At 42.3% G+C, this 25,440-nt stretch overlaps 1 protein-coding gene across 4 annotated transcripts in view; it reads left to right on the top strand.

Annotated features, from left to right (window-relative positions):
* Positions 1–25,440, top strand: part of LNX1 (ligand of numb-protein X 1) — a 201,979-nt gene that overhangs the window by 62,379 nt on the left and 114,160 nt on the right. The window contains exons 1-2 of one of the 4 annotated variants that reach the window (XM_049709158.1): positions 315–985; positions 17,120–17,612. In XM_049709158.1, coding sequence (XP_049565115.1) covers positions 17,221–17,612 — 392 coding nt within the window. In that variant the 5' untranslated portion in view covers positions 315–985; positions 17,120–17,220. Of the gene's footprint in view, positions 1–314; positions 986–17,119; positions 17,613–25,440 lie in introns of those variants that run through there. The other 3 variants (XM_033425415.2, XM_004268268.3, XM_033425416.2) reach the window with 3 other exon arrangements.

The following is a 25,440-nucleotide window of genomic DNA, read 5'->3' on the forward strand; positions in this document are numbered from 1 at the left end:
CTATACTTCAATTTTTAAAAATAAAGTTTTGAAAATGAAAAAAGTAAATAAACTTTCTTTTTAACTCTTTTGTAGGCAACTATTGGGGGGGGTGGGAGGAGGGGACTGAGGAAGCAACCAGGCATATAAATTCAGATCTGTCCACGGAGCTGGACACCCGCTGTGCTCAGGAAAGAAAGTAAATTCCATAGGGCAAATTGCTCTGATTCATTTGTCCACGCAGAGACGCCACCTACCTGCTCGCAGGTATTCAGGTAAATGACAGGTGGGCGGGACCTACCTGACTGTTTCAATAGCTAAGGTCCCAGCAATGCTTTATCTGTCGAGGCTCCCGTGATGTCACGCATTTCCTGGTCTCCACCGACCAGTGCCTTCCTCCTTCCTCAAGGCACCTATATGACCGGTGGAGGCCGGTCCTGCTCAGGTGGCCCAAGGAGCTGCTGGGTTAACCCACAAGGCGAGAGAGCTGCAGGGTTGTTGCTGCTTTGAGAGCCCCAGGCAGCACTCGAAAAGGTGAGCTGAAACCCTCCATTTTTCTCTCCGGGCATTTAGACCACTGGCCCCTGACGGATCAGAAGGAAGAATTTGAATGAAAAATATAAACTGAATGGTTTAGCCCTGAGTGTTTGACCCAGCGGGAGAAGCCCTTTTTGAAAGGAAAAGAGATGCCGTTGACATTTTGGTGACACCGGAACTTTCTCCCAGTCCAGATATTTAATCCTTTTTGTTTCTCTTAATCATTAATCCTGCCTCTGCTTGTCTGGGAAGTTGAACTAATTATTATTTTTTTAAACTCTGAAGTGGAGTGGGGACTTTTTTTGAAACTTAACTCAAACATGCAGACCTGTTCAGCCGTGTTGGGAGGGGGCTGAATTCAGAGTTGCCTTATTTTGTCCTACCTTCTGCGTTCACCGGAGGCAATTTGCATCTAAACCTGTGAGATGACCTCAATTTTTTTTCTCCTGAAAGTCTGTTCCGCCAACAGGTAAGCTCTGTTGCCCTTACTCAGCAGCCCTGCGCTCCAGTGTTCTTCCCTCTTTCTTCTCTAAAAACGTCTACTCTTTTCTTTGTTCTTTGCTCTTTTTAAAACCACTTTGCAGTCTGGATTAGAATTGTTTACGTTCAGACCCTGAGCGCATGCCTGCTGACCTTTGGTTAAAGTAAAGATGATTTCCTCAGTGTTTACAAGAATATAAATTCAGGTCTGATTTGTAATTTTTTGGGACTCTTCCATTTTTTTTCTCTCTTTTCTTTCCTTAGCAAATATACCAAGGAGATTGTTCTGCCAGGACCTTTCTTTTTTAAGTAATTTTACCTCTAGGATCCATTTTTGCTTTCCTAATCCTGACCACACAGCCTGTTGCTACTTCTGTTCTTAACAGCCCAATAGCCACACTCTGCACTCAGTTCTGTTGTTAGGGGGAAAGAACCCATCTCCAAACTCAGTTAGCAAGGGAATAATATGTTAGGAATATTCATATTCCTACGACTACTCATATTCCTCCACGCAGAAATTCAAAGTGCATGGCAGTTCTCCAGAAGTATAGATTGAAACAAGCTGAGAACGCTGTTGTCTCAGACAGTTGCTTCTCCCCCGAGACTCAGCTCCGTGCTTGTTGCCAGTTTCTCTCACTCCTCAGAGGCTTATATAGCTCTTCAAGTGACCTTCGAGTCTGTCCTTTTCCCCTGAGCCTTGTGCTGGGGTGGTGACGGCTGCTTGTCCCTCACCAGTGTGCTCACTTGATTCCGAGTTTTGTCAGCAGAAGAGAGAAAAAGATCCCTTAGATCCTGAATCTTCTGGATAAAATTGTGTCTTTAAAGTCACAAACCTCTCGACAAGATTGCCTTTCCTCTGTTGGCCATGGTTTGTTAGTTCTTTGCATAGTAGTTCATGTATGGTTAAACCATATAGTGACATCACTATATGTCAGAGCCCCTGGCTATTAAAGGAAAAAAGCTAAGGACGCTACACCCACAGATATAAATTTATTTATTTACTTATTTATTTTTGGCTGTGTTGGGTCTTCGTTGCTGCGTGCGGGCTTTCTCTAGTTGCGGCAAGCGGGGGCTACTCTTCCTTGCAGTGTGTGGGCTTCTCATTGTGGTTTCTTCTCTTGTTGTAGAGCACGGGCTCTAGGCGCACTGGCTTCAGTAGTTGTGGCACACGGGCTCAGTAGTTGTGGCACACGGGTTTAGTTGCTCCGCGGCATGTGGGATCCTCCCAGGCCAGGGCTCGAACCCGTGTCCCCTGCATTGGCAGGCGGATTCCTAACCACTGCACCACCAGGGAAGTCCCTACACCCCCAAATATAAGAAAGGGAAAAAATTACAGAGACTGGAATTCACAGTGATCCAGAATGCAGTTGGTGTCTTGGATAATGTATACATGAGTTTTGTCCAAAGGGATGAAAAGACCCATAGTGGTTCCCTTCCTGTAGTAACTCCATCCCTTGGCTAAGTGGCAAAAAGCTTGATTGCAAAATGTATAGTCTCTTTCATTCACATCTTCCTTATATTACTTCTCTGAACCTCAGTTTCTTCATCAGTAAAACAAGAGCTAATAATCCCTACAATATTAAGTGGTCCTGAGAAGTACATGAGGTAACATATAGAGAGCATCTATATACATCCTTCTTTAAGGCATTTATCTGGGTTGCTTGGAAGAGATAGTCTGGCCTTACTGAGATAAAAGGTCTAATGTGATTGCAATTGTTAGGGGCCCTGATCGTTCTTGTTATGGTTATTAATTGTAAGTAATTAACACCAATGTGCACAGTGCAGAGAAAGGAAACAGGCAGGAGGCAGGGAAATGCTTAAACTGTGTAATTAAACAGGCCAGGCTGATTGGTCTCCACCGACCTCCCAGGCAGGGTTTAGGAGCTGCTGTCCGCTGCTGTTACTCCTTCCTTCTCCCTCCTCAAGGCTCTCATCCCACAACAGTCCCACAAAATGTTGTCCTTCACAGACCTTTGGGGGAAATGTCCTGCTGTCATTTGCTGTAATCTGACTTGGCAGGCAGACCTCGCTGCCTTCAGTTGTGCTATCTGCAGGGCAGACTGGTGCTTGGTCTCCTCCAGGCTTGCAGATAAACACCCTTGGCCACAGCCTGGTGAGCTGCAGGGCCAAGTCGCTGGGAGGAGGAGCCTGCCCTGGACTGAAGAAGGGGGACTTGTAGGTCTTTTGGATATGATAATTCCAATGGACTATCGTGTGTCCTTTGATGACCTGGGACATGAGGGCTGGCATGTTCCCAGGGCCCTGGGACCTTCTCCAGGTGTCACCCCATCCTGAAAAGATAAGGCACCTATTCACCATTCAAGAGCAAAGTAACGGCTTAGTGGGTTGAGACCAAGGGTTCAAAACCTTGATCCGACTGCTAGCTTGCTTAGGGGAACCTGGAGAAGCACCTCAACCTCCCTTTCCATCAGTTTCCTTGTTTACCTTTTCCCGCAAAAGGGATGCTAACATGGTGTGCTTCACACGCCCCTGGGCCCCATAACAGAAGCTGGATGGGCTGCACACCTAGGTGGGTAGGTCAGGTTGACTGCAGGGGAGTGGGCAATTCCTCCCTAGGAAATATTAGTCTTATTTATTGAATTCTAGGTGGAATGGTGCTACTGCTTTAGAAGAGTGTCCCGGTCTCAGCCACCAGACTCCCTAGGTTCAAAACCCAGCTCCACCGCCTACTAGCCTTGTGACCTGGGATGGGTTATTTAACCTCACTTTACCTCAGCTGTGAAATAGGCTTATTGTGAAGTTTGAAATGAGTTGAAAGGTACAAAGTGCTTAGAATAGTCCCAGGCACAATGTCAGCTATTACTAGTATCATTTTCTTGAAAGGAAGGCACCATGGGTAAAATCAGTCAGATCTGGGTTAGAGAACCAGTCCTGCCATGTAATTACTAAACTAAAGAAGCAATTTAATATCTCTTTGTCTCAGTTTCATCATCTGGAAAACAGAATACTTACCAAACCCAGTGCTGTCACGAGGAATAACTGAAATGGTTTTATATAAAGTGCCTGGTATATAGTAAGCACTCAATAAATGTTAAATCGTATATTATTATAGGAAACAATTATTATATTGGATACAGCTAGACTTCTAAGGTCATGCTACAGTTTGGATATGATAATGATGGAAACAATAGTAACTTGAGAACCAAAGGTTCTCTGAGCAAAACAGACTTCCCAAAAGGCCCCCAAAGGCTTAAAAGGAGAACCTGATTAACAAAGATTATCTTGTTTATCTTGGACTTCCAGGGGAGGGGAACTGCCAGTTGAAATGCCTGAACCTTTGCAGAACTGTGGGCAGTAGGATTCTGCGATGTAAACAAACAGTGGGTTTTCCTGGAGCAGTGACTCCTGGCTTCCTGGCTTGCAGTGTCTCCTTTTTAGATTTGAATTCCTCACTTAAAGTGGAGCAATAGGGTCTGCTAGGATTCTGACTACTTAAAAGGCCGTTTTCGTAAGATGCTACCAAGAGGGGACATATGAGAGATGCTCCAGAATGTGTCCTCCTCATTGTCTCAGTATCCGAGGACTCCCTGGGGGGACATAACCATTCTTGATATTTCTGTGCTGGCAACACATAGACTCACTTTTATGTGGGTGGCAAATTTATTGTCCTCTGACAGGGCCTCCGAAGTATCAAGGGCTTTTCAAAACCGTTTGGAAGGAAGACTACATCACTCTTTCTGGGTTAATAGGATTTAACCATCTATTATCTCCAAAGAATAAAGGTTTACATGAAAGCCATACAAATTGCAAAGCGCAAAGACTGCACTGAGCTGAAATCAAAAACAGAAAAGGTTGGTTGTCCCCTATAAACTTTTGACATCCATCTTTCCCTCTTATTTTGTTCTAAGGGACATGAGGACACCACAGTGACCTGTTGCTTAGTTACCCACGGATATATTTCAGATCAATATAAGGAAGAACTTCCTAAAAATTCGAGTTGTCCAAAAATCCAGTAGTTTGCCTTTTAGGGCACTGAGTTCCCTGTCACTGAAGGTGATTGTTTTTTGGTATATTTAGTACCTGGTACATGTTTGCTGAATGAATGAGTGCCAGAGTATATTTGTGTTTCTTTAGCAGCCTATGCCGCTCATCTGTAAAATAAAGACTATAATCTGATCTCATAGGATCATTCTAAAGATTAAATGAGAAAATGCATGAAAAGTACCCAGCGTAGTATCTTGCACTTAGTGAGCTGCTCATTAAATAGTAATAATCATTATGTTTTATTTTATATTATATTCTAAAAGGAGAGGAGAGAAGGGATTCCTGGGATTCAGGTAGAGGGTAGACGAGATGACCTCCAAATTTGAGATTTGCGGTTTCTGCGCTTATCGCTCTATTCCTGTTCTCTTCACCCCTGCCCTTCTGTGTCTGCCTTTCTAGAAGAACTTCTCCCCCCCTGTTCCAGGGGGCCATGCTCCTTGACATGGTAGATTGAACCACTGTTAGGTTCTGTCCCATTTAACCAGAGACTTTTTCTTTTTTTAGTATCACTAATATGTGACTTGAAATGTGTGGACTTAAATTCCACCATTATTTTCCAATGACTCTTAGTCGTTTCTTGTGTTTGATGCATTCGTCACAAGGACATAAAGGACTTCACCAACAGCAGAGTGGAAACTCTCCAAGCATTTTCTTAAGTAGCCTCTTGGTGCAGAGCATGACAACAGCACACATATGATGGTGAGGACTAAATATGTCCTTGCTATGTGTTGAGATGATTTACATAAGTTGCTCGTGACTCCTTCGGTCAGTCGCATGGCCTGTTTGAATAGCATGCTGAGTGCTTAGGCTTCTGCATACTCATGTTAATACACGAGTCATTTGGTGTTTTCAAACGCCTCATTAATTATTATCATTATGCTTGTATTATGTCTTCCACAGCACACATACAAACTCAGCTATTCTACCTGTAGTCTTTTCTCCCCTTTGGGGCCCTAGCAAATTTGGTTTAACAGTCATCTCTGAAGACATCTGTGTTCTAACTTAGCAATGGATTAAAAGAAAATTATTAGGTTTTTATGCCAGGGCAGAACTGCTATCCCTAAGTATGTAGCTATCTAAGTGGCTGCCACTCAGCATATTGTCCCTAAACCCTAAACCGTGTAGACAAGCGTTGGAGAGGATCCTGCGGAATACGTACCCCATTCCTGGGGAATACCCCTGGAAATACAGAGACCCTGTATTCATTTCATATTGCTGCTGTAACGAATTAAACTTGGCCTCTTAAAACAGCACAGATTTATTTTCTCACAGTTCTGGAGGCCAGAAGTTTGAAATCAAGGTGTTGGCAGAGCCTTGCTTCCTCTGGAAGCTCCAGGAAAGAATCCTTCTTTGCCTCTTCCAGCTTCTGGTGCCTCCAGGTGTTCCAGGCTCGTGGCTGCATCCCTTCAGCCTCTATCTCTGTCTTCACATCACTCTTTCCTCTGTATCTGTGTCTTTTCTTCTGTCTCCTAAAAAGATACTTGTCATTGGATTTAGGATAAATCAGATAATCCAGGATGATCTCATTTCAAGATCTTTAACTTAGTTACATCATCAAAGACTTTTTCGAATAAAGTCACATTCACAAGTTCTGGGGGTTAGGATACGGGTATATCTTTTGGGGGGACATTCCTTCACATAGGCCCCTCCCACTACTTATAGAGAAATTCCTTCTCCACTTAGAGGCTGAAATATTGTGCAGAATCCAGCAAGAAGAGTTAGAATTGGCAGCCTTCACCACTACCATTATTTAATTCCTATGTTCAAAGTACAATAGTTAAAGTGTTTTATATTCTAAAGACCTACTGAATTTTTTTAGTCAGTAGTGTAATTTATCTACAAAAGCAAATCAGTCAAGGTCATTTGAGGTTGCTTTGATAGACAAGTAATATCCTGGTTGAGGAAGTGATTATTCCACTGAACCCTGAGCCCAAACCACAAGTTTTCACTTCTAGGAGCCATGTTTTCAAAGGGACCTTAACAAACTAGAGGGCATCCTGGGTGGACACTTGACCACTACCTGGACTACCCAGGAAGACAACTGGAAGAACCAGAGACAAAAAGACAAGAGAGAAACCACCATGCTGTCTTTAATTTGGGGGGCTGTCATGGTTAGAGGGAACGAATGTGATCTATGTTACACTGAAAGGCGTAACAAGAGCCAAAGGTCATACTAAGAAGAGGGAAGCATTCAGCTGTTGGCAAACTGATGAGCTCCCCGTCACTGGAGGTGTTTCAAACAGAAGCTGACAGGTCCTCTGTCTGGGATGTTGTAAAGAGGCTTCTTGCACTTGGTGAGAATCTAAGATCACTACCCAGCTCAAAATCCTGTGACTTCTAAATAATTTTAAAATCTCAAATACAGATCGTCATGTGGGAACATCAGACATCAGCGAGTGGATTCCTCTTCCCTGATTGAGGAATTTGCTCAGGTTCTTCCTCCCATCTGGATTTCTTCCCACTTGCCCAAATCCCATTTATCTTTCATGATCCTCCCTGAGGACCATCTGTTCCATGAATTTTCCTTGACTCTTCTGGGCCAGACTACGCTGCTCTCTTGCTCCTTTCCCTCCACGCTTGCGTCCCTGGCTTCAATTTTGGAGGACCATACTCATTGTGGATTCTCTTGCAGTGTTTTAACTTTTTTTTTTTTCTATATGTAAGCTCCATTTTCATAATAGACTTAAACGCATTGAGGATGAAGTTGAATTGCTATGGGAACTCCCACAGAAATGCAGACACATGTCAGGCAGGTAATAGATGATACGTGAACACCTGTAGAATTGAAACAGTAGAAAAATGTTGAGAATTCAAATACCTTCCTCCACCTTGTCCTTCCTTCCTTAAAGCTTGGTTATCTGTTTAAAAAAACCATAAGCGTTTCCCGAGTATGTGTTTCAGCCTTGAGTGGAAGAAGGCCAGCCTGCTTCTTTACCATGCTTCTCCTCTGACATCAGTACTGCCCAGGACCCTATGGCAACTAGCTGCATGAACAGAGCCCTTGGTCAATGCAAAGTACCCTACTTTCACTTTTGTTATTGGCGGGGGGTCTGCTCCATTTCACCGTGTTGGTAGACCAGGAACTGGAAGGATATCTCTTCTGGGCCAGAGTTCTTACAAACAAACCCAAGTTTGGTGCCATGACACCCCGGGGGAAAGACAGTAAAATCTGTCAAGAGAGGCAAAGCTCCTCGGGCTTGGGAAAGTCCATCAATAACTTCTAAAACTTGCATCTAATTGGCTTGCCACCCGGGACTCTTCTCACTTAACACTTCCCTTGTTTTCCCCACTTTCTGAACATCTATGTTCTCAGTTATTGACTCCAGATATATTACATTGTCTCCTTTTAGTTCAGTTCTTTCATTTCCTGACCATATTTCAACTTCTTTAAAGACCATTTATATATTTTTTTTCTGTCTTTTCTAGTGTTGGCAACACTATGCAGACTAGTGTCATTCACAGACGGCGTTAATGAATTGCTTACTCTCTCCGAGAACACTGATTTAGATATTAAGTAGGAGCAGAGCTCACCTTGACCTTTGCAGCAGCTCATACGCACCTGCCCTCCCTCTGTTCCCTCTGTCTGTCCTCTGCAATGCATATGGCGCCCCTGCCTTCCCAGCCTCCACTTCCAACCTAGGCTCTTGGTTCAAAGACAGTTTTTATCCCATGTGTGACTAGTTTTATTCAGGTCACTAAAGCACTAATTTCTCCCTATTACATAGGTGTCTATAAGCTAAGGAATAGCCCACAGAGCATTTCTTCATCCTTTTATACACCTTAGTTCACAGTTGGTTTTTTTTTTTTTTTTTTTGGTGGTACGTGGGCCTCTCCCTGTTGTGGCCTCTCCCGCTGTGGAGCACAGGCTCCGGACGCGCAGCCTCAGCGGCCATGGCTCACGGGCCCAGCCGCTCCGCGGCACATGGGATCTTCCCGGACCGGGGCACAAACCCATGTCCCCTGCATCGGCAGGCAGACTCTCAACCACTGCGCCACCAGTTGGTATTTATAAAAAAACTGATGGCACTTTGATATCTCCCAGTCTCACATAATTTATCTATAATTTAAAATGTAACTGTAAATTTACTTTGTTTAATAGAGGAAGATAGCGTTTGCCCTAACTTTGGCAATTACTTTCCCCCAATAATCTAATTTAAGAGTTGAAGCCAGAGCTATGGCAGTGGTTAGACAAACATGCCTGCTAGATAATCATTTTAGAAAGAGAGACGAGGCCACTGGTGTGAAGAATGTCTTGGCACTAGTCCACCCTGTTCCTCTGTGGGTGTATTTCTGGTCTTCATGGTCCCAGATGGTGTTTCTGCTGTGACTGTGATCTCTGAACGGAGGTGTGCCTTTAGTGACCAGTTTCAAACCAACTCTGCAGCCTTTCTGCCCTGCGCAGCTTCATCCAGATTTTAAAGTATCATCAACAACAGGAAAACCTTAAGCTCAGTTTTGTTTGAATGGCTAATTCATCTTGGATTTTTTAAAAAAAATTTAATTGAAGGATAGTTGATTTACAATATCGTGTTGGTTTCAGGTGTACAGCACAGCGATTCAGTAATATAGATATTCTTCTTCAGATTCTCTTCCCTTATAGGTTATTAGAAAATATTAAATATAGTTCCCTGTGCTATACAGTAGATCCTTGTTGGTTATTTATTTTACATATAGTAGTGTGTATATGTTAATCCCAACCTCCTAGTTTATCCCTCCCCCCCAACCCCACAAGCATAGTTTCTTGAAGGGAAAGACTAAGGGATTCTAAGTCTTTACATGTTTGAGACACACTGTAAAACATGAAGGTTGGTTGAAGGGATTCAAAGATTTGGAACATTAAATAAGTCAGCAAAAATTATGAAGCACACTGACTACAGTAGGGCAGAGTCTCATGCTGTTTGTATAGCCACAGAGTGTCCTTGCTCTAGAGGACAGTTTCTATCACTTGACTGGGCTCTCTTATACACTCACAGAACAAAGCTCTTTCAGGATCCAATAGTTTTGTGATCATTTTGGGGACCTGGCTGTAGGTTACACTTTCTTCCTCTCATTTGAAGCCAGTTCTTCCTCTTGCCTCGTGAGCCCTTCAGCAAACGGCTCACCTGGTGCCTCTATCAAGTATAACAATCAGAGCAGTCAATTTAGACCTTGGTTAAAATTTAGTGGCACACCTGTGACAAGGTTGTAATTCTCCACTTTTGCTGTTGCACCTGGCTGGGAACCAGGGCAGGTGCAAGGAAAAGATTGAGGCCCACAGGAGGTGTTGGAAGCTGATCTGGGTCCTAACCACTGCCTCAACACCCTACTCTCTCTACCTGAGTCTCTAAAAATAACAGTGACAGGGCCATGAGTAGGTGGGGCAAATGAGGCGCTCACCTTAGGGTGCAGATTTTAAGGGGGCACCAAAAAAAACTTAGTAATCCCTATAGATAATATTTTAATGTATTATTTTTAAAAACCAAAATTAATGCAAAAAAATCCATGGTGATCAGAATTTAAATAAAGACAAGGATTGGTAGCTCAAGTTATCTAAAGTTTATTTAAGATTATCACTTTGTCAAACATGGCAATTTCGGGCTTCCCTGGTGGCGCAGTGGTTGAGAGTCCGCCTGCCGTTGCAGGGGACACGGGTTCGTGCCCCGGTCCGGGAAGATCCCACATGCCGCGGAGCGGCTGGGCCCGTGAGCCGTGGCCGCTGAGGCTGCGCGTCCAGAGCCTGTGCTCTGCAACGGGAGAGGCCATGGCAGTGAGAGGCCCGCATAAAAAAAACAAAAAAAACAAAAAAAAATGGCAATTTCCTCAACTGAAAATCAGACAGGCAAAGAGGTAGATTTTGAAAATAGTATTGATGGGTTTGCTTCCTTTAAAGCCAGGAAAATGAAACAATGGGGAAAAAATTTTGGTTTTAGTATAAGTAAAATATTTAAACTTAAAATAACGTTGTACATTTAATATACATATTTTTCATGTTTCCCACATTTTTTCAACTGTCTGAATGATCTGGGGGAAAATTAACCATTAAAAAAATACACAAAAACATGTATATCAGTACTCACATTTCCTTTTGCCTTAGGCTGCAACACGGACCACATAGTGCTGATGGGATAAAAGTATCTGTTATTTAGGAATGTCTTCAGTGGATTTTTTCTGACACTGTTTGGCATAGGCTAAGTAGGAATTTTCCAGAAGCAAGGCTTTCTGACAGATAAGGGGAGAACGCTAACGGTCCAACGTGCCTGACTAATAAGGCTCCTCACACACTTTCCTTCTCAAAGAGCATCTGGAGCTTCAGGATTTCTAGTTTATCCCATCGCCCACCCCACCGTCAGCTGCCCTTGGCCTGCCACTATTTTAATTTTTTCATTTATTAGTGAATTTCAGTGAAAGCTCGTCAATGTTTATGCTCTGCATCGGAAAAATTATCTCGGATTTACCATTTCTTTCAATGATTTCCATTTCTTTTGTGTTACATATGTCAGGATATTTTAGGACAACAAGAGTTGTCAAAATAAAGGAATGCTTACAGACAAATGGGAGAGCTCCAAATTCCCCAAATACCATCCGTTCTTCAGATCAGATGATACGCTGAGAATTCTAATACTGGAACTGTTTAGCCATTAAGGACTTTATGCTGTTTATATCAATCTAACTAATGCCACTAAATATCTTTGCATTTTCTAAACTGTTCCTAGCCCTTGCTTTTGCTTTTAAAAGTATTTACTTCTCTACTTGATTACCCTTCATTTTTTTTTTCCCTCTGTGGCCAAGAATTGCTAATAGATTCCTTCAGGCCTCAGGGCAGTGTCCTGTGCTCAGCCCCAACGGGATGGCAGCAACAGCCGGGGCGTGTATTGCCACCAAGAAAACAGATGCAGTCTTTGGCTGTGGGAGCAGTTGGTTAATTCCCTCTTCATTCTGTCCCAGTTGCTATCCGTACATTGTAGGGAGGACACTGTTAAGTTGGGAGCTTGCAGAAGGGTGTGGTCAGCCTCTTGGAGTCTGAAGGAAACCTGAAGGAATGTCAGATGCACCTAAGGCTACTGAACCTAGGGGAGGGCTTGGGGGCTGTCTTCATATAATTGAGGGATTTAAGGAATTAGACATATTCTAAATGGCACCCATGAGGGGGTGGGTGAGTTCCAGGGAGGCAAATTTTTGGTCAATATATGGACTTTCCCTCCCTAGGAGATTAGAGGTATCCAAAGGAAGAATGATCTGTTTTATAAAGTAATAAAGGCCTATTTCATCTAAGGACCATCTCTCGAGGCTCCCTTTCAACCCAAAAAGTTTCTGGCTACCATGATCCGTGTTTGTCAAGGGTAAAGTACCAATGCGAGACACGCTGCCATTTGACTACGAGGATACATTCTTTTTAATATTATGAGGTCCCATTACTATTGTTTGAATAGCGCATGTGACTCATGTAACTATTCAAGAGATGCTTTAGAGTCATGTCTTGACCTTTCAGTAGAAGGAAAATGTGAAATTGTGAGTGCAGCATGCCAGATGACATGTTTATAGCACCTTTCCAAAGTGGAGTACATGGATTATTCTGACTACATCAGATAACCATTTTCTATAAAGGCAGTGTGCATTTAAAGGAACCTTAGTGGGACAATAGCCACCAGGGACCCCATTGTTCTGATAGGTTATCTCATACAAATTTTTTTCTACTTCCAGATAGGCTATATCCCAAAGGCTGTTCCTTTGTGTGTGTGCTTTTTTATCATCCAGTTTTATTGAGATATAATTGACATACAGTACTGTATAAAGTATACAGCATTATAATTTGACATACATACATCATGAAATGATTACCACAGTAAGTTTAGTGAACATTCATCATCTCATATAGATATAAAATAAAGGAAAAAACTGTTTTCCTTGTGATGAGAATTCTTAGGATTTACTCTCTTTAATATATAACGTATGGCAGTGTTGACTTTATTAATCACGTTGTACATTACATCCCTAGTGCTTATTTATCCTATAACTGGAAATTGGTATCTTTTGACCACCTTGACCCACCCCCCTTCCCCCGACTCTGGTAACCATAGATCTGATCTCTTTTTCTCTGAGTTTGTTTGTTGAAGTATGATTGACCTACAGCACCATGTTAGTTCCTGGTACACTGCATAGTGACTTGATATTTCTAGACATTACAAGATGTTCACCACGATAATCTAGTTAGGATATGTCACCATATGAAGATCCTACACGTTATTATTGATTATATTATTTCACCCCCTGACGCCTTCATTTTGTAGCTGGAAGTTTATACCTCTTCATCTCCCTCCTGAAGCCTGTTCTTAAGGATATTAAGTCTTCAGTCTATTGAATTTTCCAGCACAGGCGACAGTGCACCTATGACCTCTAACGACCCTCTTGGCCGAGGACGGTGCTGATTCACGTTTGCTATGAAATGTATCTTTGTTGACAAGCCGCAAACGTTTAGAATTTGAAAGTTAGGTAGGAAAAGTTCTGGACAGATTTCAGGCAAGATAAACCAGTGGGAAAGGAAGCAGGGATTAAGGACAAACAGAAATGGAGATTTTGTTATTTTCCCTGGTACTTCCTGGCGTGCCATTGGTGGACTACACATCTCTGTAAAAAGTCCCCTCGGGTGTCTCTTCCACCCCCACATAAGAGGAGAAGGAGGAAAAAATGGTTCCTGAGTCACAAGAGCATTGTATCAAGGCAGAATAAGAGTTCCACCCCAAACCACACACCCAAGGAGGCAATCTACTTCCTGCTCTTTTTCACTCCAAACTGCAAAAAAGCCACCCTGCGGCTCCCGTGCCTTACCCCAGCCAGGATCAGGGTGCTGACAGCTGACACACTGACTGATGCGAATGGATAGGCCCTCTCGCTCACTTTTAGGGGAGAAAAGAGTTTACCTTTTAAGCCTTAATGATTTTTGATAATTTCCTCTCAGTTCATCAGCAAGGCACATATATGTCTCAAAACATGATACATCATCCATGCTTATAAGATGTAAACTGGAAGTAAGAAACGTCAGGTAAATTATATGAATCATATTTTTTTAAAGTCTACCTAGTTCTTTCTTTAGAGCCCAAACTGTTTGTCAGCCGGTGCTCTTTTAATCTGTGTCTATTCATATAGGCTTTATTTGGTCTAAAGCGAAGTTGAAAAATATATACAGCAGTGTTTACATGAATATTATGTGAAGAATCTGGTTTTCTCATAGGGCCGATTGCTAGGGACTTCAAATTGGTCTCAGATAAAAAAGAAAGCAAACAAAAACAAATTAGCGTTGGAGCTAAAACCTGCCGTTTTTGCTCGCCCCAATTCACTCATCCTGTGTCAGGCATTTTAACACTCAGTAAAGTCAAAGAATCTTTTTATTCAGAGATCTTGGGAAAACCCATCTGCGATGTGGCCTAAAGAGATTTTTCACCTTCTAATTTCCTGGGGTTCTTTTATTTAGTGAGTTACATTTTGGGATTCTCACTGGTCATAATCAAAAAAAAGATGCTGGGAGAAAAGTGGCAAAATGGTGAAGAGCAGTAAGGAGTCAGGAGCCCTTGCTGGTTTGTTTCTTTTTTTGTGCAGCTGACAAGTTACTTACCTACTGCACCTCAGTTTCCTCATCTGTTAAATTAAAAACAAAACAAAATCCCTGGGGATTTGTAAGGATTAAATAACATAATATATATAAGGCCCCAGCATAGTGCTTGGCACATGGTGCCTGGCATACTCAAAAAGCTGTTATAAAGAAAAAAAAAAGATTTTCCCAAAAGCCAACCACCCCAAAATAAAACACCTCCACTTTATTAGAACAGATACATAGAACGCTATTTCTGAAAGGGATTTCATAGTATCTAGTCTGATGGTTTGCCTTTTTTTTTTTTTTTAACTTAAGCCACGGTGCTTTGAACCAAATATTATGAGGAATCTAACGTGTGAAATAAAAGTGGAGCTGGGTCTGGGTGGAGTGGAAAAGTGGACACAGCCCACCATCCCCCTTCCCTTCCCTGGAAGACCCTGAGGCAACTGACACCCCTTCCAGAGCAGAGTGAAAACCAAAACTCTGGTCCAACTCCACCTTTTCACCAACAAGGGAATGGCCTAGAAATGTGACGTTGTTTTTCCACCTGTCCAACCAGAGCTATCACCTGCATTCCTAGCAGTCTCCAGTACTGCACAACAAGAAAGAACACGTGGGAGTATGTGACCCAACTCTTCCAGGTCTAAATATCTAGAGCTTTAGTTCAAAATATGTGAACATCTTTTCCTATAGCAGATGATAACCTTTGGGTGGCCATTTCCATTTTCATGTTTATTTTTCAACCGTTTTTCATGCCACTTAAAGCATTTCCTGTGTGGTTCCAGTACCTTCTATCAGCCTTGACGACAAAGAGCAGCTGTGTAGGTTTCCATGAAATTTGACTAGAAACAACTTCACCCCCTCCTGCACCCTCTACCTTAGCTGCCTGTGGTCTCTTTTGATGCTAAATAAAATGCTATGATTTCTAAAGGTTTCACATTCAGGGTACTTTACTTCTACCTCTTGACCAGAGCGTTCTTCAAGCCATATTACTGCAGTACAGAAATGTAAACACGAAGCTGACTCAGTGAAAGGTTGAAGTCAATGTATTTTCTTTTTGAGATAAGGCTATGTTTGTACAAAACAACCTCGGACTTTATTTGAAAAGAAAAAAAAAAACTGCAAGGCAGTTAATGACTGCTGTGCTGTTTCCAAACGTGGCTAGTTTCCTGTTAGGTTATTCATGTGTCCTTATGTTCCTGTGGAAAGCTTAAAGTTATTTTATTTACTTGCAGAAAAGAAGAAAGTTGAGTTGGGGGCTGGGGTATTGCAGGATTCTTTGTCGTCATGAGCGTTGACCCAGAGTCCCCTAGCGCTGACCTCTGTTTGCACTGCTTACCCAGGCTTCTCATTACTGTGTTCATGTCCACCTCCTCCGGACTGGGAACTCCATGAGGGCAGGCAGGTCCTTTAAAGCTCTCTTGAAAGTCTCCCCCATAGGCAACTCATTACCTAGCTCAAGGTTGGCGCTCAAAAAATGTTTTTTGAAAACAGAGATGTTTATGATTATCATTGCTATTCATCTCACATTACTGCAGCTCATTAACAAAAATGACTGAAGGCCAAAAAATATGTTTATTGACTGATCAGGAGACTTCCTAGATGTTAATCAGGCATGTTGAAAACTCCATTTTAAACTCTGATACTAAAGGAAAATACATAGTGTGATAGTATTCTGCTAGTTTGAAAAAATATATATATAATTGAATGAAAGACAACTATGAGAACAAAGCAAAAAGACCCCTTAGAGGAACTATAGCTTTCAGTTTCCAGGCCAACTGAGCTAGACTGGAGACAGAAGGACTTCAGTAACAAATACATGTAAGAATAGTTCATATTTATTGGACACTTACTATATTCCAGGCATAATTCTAAGACCTTTATGCCTCATATCTCATTTAATCCTCACAACAACCCTCTGAGGTAGTCTGTCCCCACTTTACAGACATGGAAACAGAGGCTTAAATCATTGGCGCACAGTGGTGGTGGGATTGGCCCAGGCAGTGTGGCTCCAGGACCCACTTTACCACTACCTGACTGAGTAAATGAGACGCATACAGAAGAAAGCAATGCTTTCGTCATCGTAAAAATACAACTGCCCAAAGAGCTCTCATTTCTTCTCAGATGATTTAGCTGAAGACTCTGAGGTCCTATATTTTCTGAGTTTTGGAGAACGGTAAGGAAGACAGATACGAGAAAGCCATCAGCGTTAACTGGTTTTCTTCTTGTCCTGCTCTGACAGAGAGTTTTATAAATCACTGGGCTATTTTGTTAACAAATTACATTTCATAGGGTGTATTTCTGGGCATTTCCCAGATCTTACCCCAATAATTTTCACGACACCAACATGAGGACATTAAAGGGAAATATTATTCCTGCTGGGATAGGTGGTTAAACTGAGGCATAAGGAGGCAAGGCTGCTGGCCCCAGGTCATGTCAGTCACCTGAGTGGGCACTCAGCCCTGGCCTTCTGAGTCATGGCCCAGCTCTGTCCCCTGGCAGCACTGCCTTCCATCCATAACCAAGATAAGCAGTCTTGTTCTCTTTTAGGTTTGTGGATGGCTCCTAGAAGATCTTGATTCTCTCCGGAGGATACATCGTTTTCCTGGGTCGGTTTCCTGTCACACTGCCCTGCCCCCTCCCAGTCAACCATGAACCAGCTGGACCCTGCTGAGGACCCAGATGCCATCCCTGCCCCCCCGTGTGTGGTGTGCGGCCAAGCCCACGCCCCTGAGGAAAACCACTTCTACACCTACACGGAAGAAGTGGACGATGACCTCATTTGCCACATCTGCCTGCAAGCTCTGCTGGACCCTCTGGACACTCCCTGCGGACACACCTACTGCACACCCTGCCTCACCAACTTCCTGGTGGAAAAGGACTTCTGCCCTGTGGATCGCAAGCCTGTGATCCTGCAGCACTGCAAGAAATCGAGCATCCTGGTCAACAAGCTCCTCAACAAGCTGCTGGTGACCTGCCCGTTCACAGAGCACTGCGCGCAGGTCCTGCAGCGCTGCGACCTTGACCATCACTTTCAAATGAGGTAGGGAGGGGCTTCTCCTCGGCCAATCCAGTGAAGCCCCGCCCTCAGGGCGGCCGCTGGAAGGGTGGGGTGTTCCCGGGCCCGGCTGCTTCCCGAGATGCTTGTTTCTCTGCCTTCTGCTTTGCAACCAATGGAAGGAGTCATTCAAAATAAGAAAGGTCTTAGGTATTAATGGCTGTGGTTCAGGGTGAGGAAACAGTATGTGGTAGAGTTGTGGGGTGTGAGTTGCGCGTGTGTGTTTATAGGACTGGGGTTTTTTGTTAAAATATACATCACATAAAATTTACCATTTTCAGTATACAGTTCAGTGGCATTAAGTGTATTCATATAGTCGTGCATCCACCACTACCATCCATCCATCTCCAGAACTTTTTTCATCCTCTAGAACGAAAACTTCATACCCATTAAAACAAACAAACAAACAAACAAAAAACTCCCATTCCCTCCTCTCCAGCCGCTAGCGATCGCCATTCTACAATAGTTTCTGTCTGCATGAATTTGACTGCTCTAGGAACCTCATATAAGAAGCATCATTCAATGCCTGTACTTTTGTGATTGGCTTAGTTCATTTGTGTCCATTTGAAAAGTGAAAGATACTGGAAAATCTGATGGGCAGCTTTCTCTGAGGCTCCTGATCCCCAAAAAGATTTCCTGGAGGGCATTGCTTACCTTTTCTGTTGTTGTTAAATTTATTTATATTATTTATTTATTGGCTGTGCTGGGTCTTCATTGCTGCGTGTGGGCTTTCTCTGGTTGTGGTGAGCAGGGGCTACTCTTTTTTTACAATTTTCTTTTATTTATTTTTTTATACAGCAGGTTCTTATTAGTCATCCATTTTATACACATCAGGGTATACATGTCAATCCCAATCTCCCAATTCATCTCACCACCACCACCACCACCCCTGCTGCTTTCCCCCCCCCACCTTGGTTTCCATACATTTGTTCTCTACATCTGTGTCTCAATTTCTGCCCTGCAAACGGGTTCATCTGTACCATTTTCCTAGATTCCACATATATGCATTAATATGCGATATTTGTTTTTCTCTTTCTGACTTACTTCACTCTGTATGACAGTCTCTAGATCCATCCACGTCTCTACAAATGACCCAATTTCGTTCCTTTTTGTGGCTGAGTAATATTCCATTGTATATATGTACCACCTCTTCTTTATCCATACATCTGTCGAGGGGCATTTAGGTTGCTTCCATGACCTGGCTATTGTAAATAGTGCTGCAATGAACACTGGGGTGCATGTGTCTTTTTGAATTATGGTTTTCTCTGGGTATATGTCCAGTAGTGGGATTGCTGGGTCATATGGTAATTCTATTTTTAGTTTTTTTAAGGAACCTCCATACTGTTCTCCATAGTGGCTGTATCAATTTACATTCCCACCAACAGTGCAAGAGGGTTCCCTTTTCTCCACACCCTCTCTAGCATTTGTTGTTTGTAGATTTTTCTGATGATGCCCATTCTAACTGGTGTGAGGTGATACCTCATGTAGCTTTGATTTGCATTTCCTTAATAATTAGTGATGTTGAACAGCTTTTCATGTACCTCTTGGCCTTCTGTATGTCTTCTTTGGAGAAATGTCTATTTAGGTCTTCTGCCCATTTTTGGATTGGGTGGTTTGTTTTTTTTAATATTGAGCTGCATGAGCTGTTTATATATTTTGGAGATTAATCCTATGTCCATTGATTCATTTGCAAATATTTTCTCCCATTCTGAGGGTTGTTTTTTGGTCTTGTTTATGGTTTCCTTTGCTGTGCAAAAGCTTTGAAGTTTCATTAGGTCCCATTTGTTTATTTTTGTTCTTATTTCCATTACTCTAGGAGGTGGATCAACATAGAGCTTGCTTTGGTTTATGTCAAAGGGTGTTCTTCCTATGTCTTCCTCTAAGAGTTTTATAGTGTCCCGTCTTACATTTAGGTCTCTAATCCATTTTGAGTTTATTTTTGTGTATGGTGTTAGGGAGTGTTCTAATTTCTTTCTTTTATATGTAGTTGTCCAGTTTTCCCAGCACCACTTATTGAAGAGACTGTCTTTTCTCCATTGTATATCCTTGCCTCCTTTGTCATAGATTAGTTGACCATATGTGTGTGGGTTTATCTCTAGGCTTTCCATCCTGTTCCATTGATCTGTATTTCTGTTTTTGTGCTGGTACCATATTGTCTTGATTACTCTGGCTTTGTAGTATAGTCTGAAGTCAGGGAGTCTGATTCCTCCAGCTCCGTTTTCTTCCCTCAATACTGCTTTGGCTGTTCGGGGTCTTTTGTGTCTCCATACAAATTTAAAGATTTTTTATTCTAGTTCTGTAAAAAATGCCTTTGGTTATATGATAGGGATTGCATTGAATCTGTAGATTGCTTTGGGTAGTATAGTCATTTTCACAATATTGATTCTTCCAATCCAAGAACATACTATATCTCTCCATCTGTTGGTATCATCTTTAATTTCTTTCAACAGTGTCTTATAGTTTTCTGCATATAGGTCTTTTGTCTCCCTAGGTAGGTTTATTCCTAGGTATTTTATTCTTTTTGTTGCAGTGGTAAATGGGAATGTTTCCTTAATTTCTCTTTCAGAATTTTCGTCATTAGTGTATAGGAATGCAAGAGATTTCTGTGCATTAAGTTTGTATCCTGCAACTTTAGCAAATAACTCTAGTAGTTTTCTGGTGGCATCTTTAGGATTCTCTATGTATAGTATCATGTCATCTGCAAACAGTGACAGTTTTACTTCTTCTTTTCCAATGTGTATTCCTTTTATTTCTTTTTCTTCTCTGATTGCTGTGGCTAGGACTTCCAAAACTATGTTGAACAATAGTGGCAAGAGTGGACATCCTTGTCTTGTTCCTGATCTTAGAGGAAATGCTTTCAGGTTTTCACCATTGAGAATGATGTTTGCTGTGGGTTTGTCGTATACGGCCTTTATTATGTTGAGGTAGGGTCCCTCTATGCCCACTTTCTGGAGAGTTTTTATCAGAAATGGGTGTTGAATTTTGTCAAAAGGTTTTCTGCATCTATTGAGTTGAACATATGGTTTTTATTTTTCAATTTGTTACTGTGGTGTATCACATTGATTGATTTGCGTATATTGAAGAATCCTTGCATCCCTGGGATAAATCCCACTTGATCATGGTGTATGATCATTTTAATGCGTTGTTGGATTCTGTTTGCTAGTATTTTGTTGAGGATTTTTGCATCTATAGTATCAGTGATTTTGCTCTGTAATTTTCTTTTTTTGTAGTACCTTTGTCTGGTTTTGGTACCTCATAGAATTAGTTTGGGAGTGTTCCTTCCTCTGCAATCTTTTGGAAGAGTTTGAGAAGGATGGGTGTTAGCTCTCCTCTAAACGTTTGATAGACTTCACCTGTGAAGCTATCTGGTCCTGGACTTTTGTTTGTTGGAAGATTTTTAATCACACTTTCAATTTCATTACTTGTGTTTGGTCTGTTCATATTTTCTATTTCTTCTTGGTTCAGTCTTGGAAAGTTATACCCTTCAAAGAATTTGCCCATTTCTTCCAGGTTGTCCTAGAGTTGCTTCTAGTAGTCTCTTAGGATGCTTTGTATTTCTACTGTGTCTGTTGAAACTTCTCCTTTTTCATTTCTAATTTTATTGATTTGAGTCCTTTCCCTCTTTTTCTTGATGAGTCGGGCTAATGGTTTTTCTCAAAGAACCAGCTTTTAGTTTTATTGACTTTGCTATTGTTTTCTTTGTTTCTATTTCATTTATTTCTGCTCTGATCTTTATGATTTCTTTCCTTCTGCTAACTTTAGGTTTTGTTTGTTCTTTCTCTAGTTCCTTTAGGTGTAAGGTTAGATTGTTTATTTGAGATTTTTCTTGTTTCTTGAGGTAGGATTGTATAGCTGTAAGCTTCCCTCTTAGAACTGCTTTTGCTGTATCCCATAGGTTTTGGATTGTCATCTTTTCATTATCATTTGTCTCTAGGTATTTTTTTATTTCCTCTTTGATTTCTTAAGTGATCTCTTGGTTATTTAGTAACATTGTTTAGCCTCCATGTGTTTGTGTTTTTTACGTTTTTTCCCCTGTAATTGATTTCTAATCTCATAGCGTTGTGGTCAGAAAAGATGCTTGACATGATTTCAATTTTCTTAAGTTTACCGAGGCTTGACTTGTGACCCAAGATGTGATCTATCCTCGAGAATGTTCCGTGCACACTTGAGAAGAAAGTATAATCTGCTGTTTTTGGATGGAATGTCCTATAAATATCAATTAAATCTATCTGGTCTATTGTGTCATTTAAAGCTTGTCTTTCCTTATTAATTTTCTGTTTGGATGATCTGTCCATTGGTGTAAGTGAGCTGTGAAAGTCCCCCAGTAGTATTGTGTTACTGTCCATTTCCTCTTTTATAGCTGTTAGCAGTTGCCTTATGTATTGAGGTGCTCCTATGTTGGGTGCATATATATTTATAATTGTTATATCTCCTTCTTGGGTTGATCCCTTGATCATTATGTAGTGTCTTTCTTTGTCTCTTGTAACATTCTTTATTTTAAAGTCTATTTTATCTGATATGAGTATTGCTTCTCCAGCTTTCTTTTGATTACCATTTGCATGGAATATCTTTTTCCATCCCCTCACTTTCAGTCTGAATGTGTCCATAGGTCTGAAGTGCGTCTCTTGTAGACAGCATATATATGGGTCTTGTTTTTGTATCCATTCAGCGAGCCTCTGTTGTTTGTTTGGAGCATTTAATCCATTCACATTTAAGGTAAGTATCGATATATATGTTCCTATTACCCTTTTCTTAATTGTTTTGGGTTTGTTTTTGTAGGTCCTTTTCTTCTCTTGTGTTTCCCACTTCGAGAAGTTCCTTTAGCATTTGTTGTAGAGCTGGTTTGGTGTTGCTGAATTCTCTTAGCTTTTGCTTGTCTGTAAAGCTTTTGATTTCTCCATCGAATCTGAATGAGATCCTTGCCGGGTAGAGTAATCTTGGTTGTAGGTTCTTCCCTTTCATCTCTTTAAGTATATCATGCCACTCCCTTCTGGCTTGTAGAGGTTCTGCTGAGAAATCAGCCGTTAACCTTATGGGAGTTCCCATGTATGTTATTTGTCTTTTTTCCCTTGCTGCTTTCAATAATTTTTCTTTGTCTTTAATTTTTGCCAGTTTGATTACTATGTGTCTCGGTGTGTTTCTCCTTGGATTTATCCTGTATGGGACTCTGCACTTCCTGGACTTGAGTGGCTATTTCCTTTGCCATGTTAGGGAACTTTTCAAGTATTATCTCTTCAAATATTTTCTCTGGTCCTTTCTCTGTCTATTCTCCTTCTGGGACTCCTATAATGCAAATATTGTTGTGTTTAATGTTGTCCCAGAGGTCTTTTAGGCTGTCTTCATTTCTTTTCATTCTTTTTTCTTTATTCTGTGCCGCAGCAGTGAATTCCACCATTCTGTCTTCCAGGTCACTTATCCATTCTTCTGCCTCAGTTATTCTGCTATTGATTACTTCTAGTGTATTTTTCATTTCAGTTATTGTGTTGTTCATCTCTGTTTGTTTGTTCTTTCATTCTTCTAGGTCTTTGTTAAACATTTCTTGCATCTTCTCAATCTTTGCCGCCATTTTTTTCCCAAAGTCCTGGATCATCTTCACTATCGTTATTCTCAATTCTTTTTCTGGAAGGTTTCCTATCTCCACTTCATTTAGGTTTTTTTCTGGGGTTTTATCTTGTTCCTTCATCTGGTACATACCCCTCTGCCTTTTCATCTTGTCTATCTTTCTGTGAATGTGGTTTTTGTTCCATAGGCTGCTGGATTGTAGTTCTTCTTCCTTCTGCTGTCTGCCCTGAGTGGAGGCACTCTTCGTTGCGGTGCGCAGGCTTCTTATTTTAGTGGCTTCTCTTGCTTTGGAACATGGGCTGTAGGCATGTGGACTTCAGTAGTTGTGGCACGTGGGTCAGTAGTTGTGGCTCGTGGGCTCTAGACCCCAGGCTCAGTAGTTGTGGTGCACGGGCATAGTTGCTCCATGGCATGTGGGATGCTCCTGGACCAGGGCTCAAACCCATGGCCCCTGCATTGGCAGGCGGATTCTTAACCACTGCACCACCAGGTAAGTCTGCTTATCTTTTTTTTTGCAGTACGCGGGCCTTTCACCGTTGTGGCCTCTCCCGTTACGGAGCACAGGCTCCGGACGCACAGGCTCAGCAACCATGGCTCATGGGCCTAGCCGCTCCACGGCACGTGGGATCTTCCCGGACCGGGGCACGAACCCGCATCCCCTGCATTGGCAGGCAGACTCTCAACCACTGCGCCCCCAGGGAAGCCCTGCTTATCTTTTTATGTAAGGAAAAAATGTCTCCCACTTTGGCCCATGATTATTAGAATTTTCTCTGTATGAGAATTGGCAACATCCAACTCTCCTTTGAGGGGATGTGAGGTATTTTCAACTAAGTTTTTAAAAGGAGAAATTTAGAAACCTTTTGTCCTTCAAGCGATTTGTTCTGCAAATTTTTCAGCCAAGGTACACACACTGGTGGTAGAACACTGGTCTGACCGCTCCTGCTGGTGGCCAACATCACCCACTCCACCTGTCCGCCTCTTACTTCGTCCACTCACATTGTCATGGTCCTGAATGTTCCTCGTGTGGACGGCCCAGGGGCACCCCTGGGTCTTGGGTATAGGAGTTACTCTCTTAGAGCGTTTAAGGTGCTTAATAAAGCGTGAACAATAATACCACAGTTATTTTGTAAGAGGAAATTTGGAAGCTGGTATTTATCTTGGTTCCTGTTGTAACAAGGGCAAGAGGCAGGTGCAGGTGTTTTTTTTAAAGGTCACATTCCTTAAGTCATGAATCTGAGTCTGTCTTTGGGCACATGCAGAATCTCTAACATGGAAGTTTGCATCCAAAGCAATGGCCTGGGTGTAATGCTTCACACATGTTTTCCGTATAATTACGTCAGTGCATTCACTCTTCTCCCCTAAGATGTTGCACCACATGCATCTATCTCAGGTTTCTGGGCTGCCTCTGACCCTCTGTGATTGTTGGTGTGTAAACTAGGATGTGGCTCTTCTCTGATTGCCCGGAAGGAAGTGTGGCCAGAGGAGAAGGGGTAAGGGAGTCTATGTGTGACTTTTGCTGCAAGTTTTACCCAGGTAGGAGAGGCATTGTCTGGAGGGGGAGTTGGTCTGGGGTCAGAGGTTAGATGCAGACAGATGCTGATGGGGGACCAGAGCCAAGACTGAGGTCACACTGGGTAGGGGAAGTGAGGAGATGAGGAAGAGAAAGGCTCTGGTAGACCTCCCTCCCACGTTCCTGTGTTCCCGATGTTTGCCGTCTATATATTTGTTTTGGGAGGTGTATTCGTTTCCTATTGCTGTTCTAACAAATGGTCACAAACTTAGTGGCTTAAAACGCTGCAAGTGTGTTATCTTCCAGTTCTGAGGATTCAAAGTCCAACGCGGGTCTCACTAACATCAAGGTGTTGGGAGGTTAGTTCCTTTTGGCTCTAGAGGAGAATCCCTTTCCTTACGGCCTCCAGCTTCCAGAGGCCACCTGCGTTCCTTGGCCTGTGGCCTCTTTCTCCATCTTCAAAGCCAACAGCGTAAAATCTCTCTCTCTCTTCTCCCACCTTTCCCTTCTTTCTCTCTGTCTCTCTCCTCTCCTCCCATCACCACATCTCTTTCTATGACTCTAATCCTCCTGCCTTTCTTGTATAAGGACACTGGGATCCAGTCAGGGAATCCACCTGGATAATTCAGGCTCCTTTCCTCATCTCAAGATTTAACTTAGGGCTTCCCTGGTGGCTCAGTGGTTGAGAGTCCGCCTGCCGTTGCAGGGGACACAGGTTCGTGTCCTGGTCCGGGAAGATCC

This window comes from Orcinus orca, chromosome 4 (assembly GCF_937001465.1).
Source record: "Orcinus orca chromosome 4, mOrcOrc1.1, whole genome shotgun sequence".
NCBI classification, from domain to species: domain Eukaryota; kingdom Metazoa; phylum Chordata; class Mammalia; order Artiodactyla; family Delphinidae; genus Orcinus; species Orcinus orca.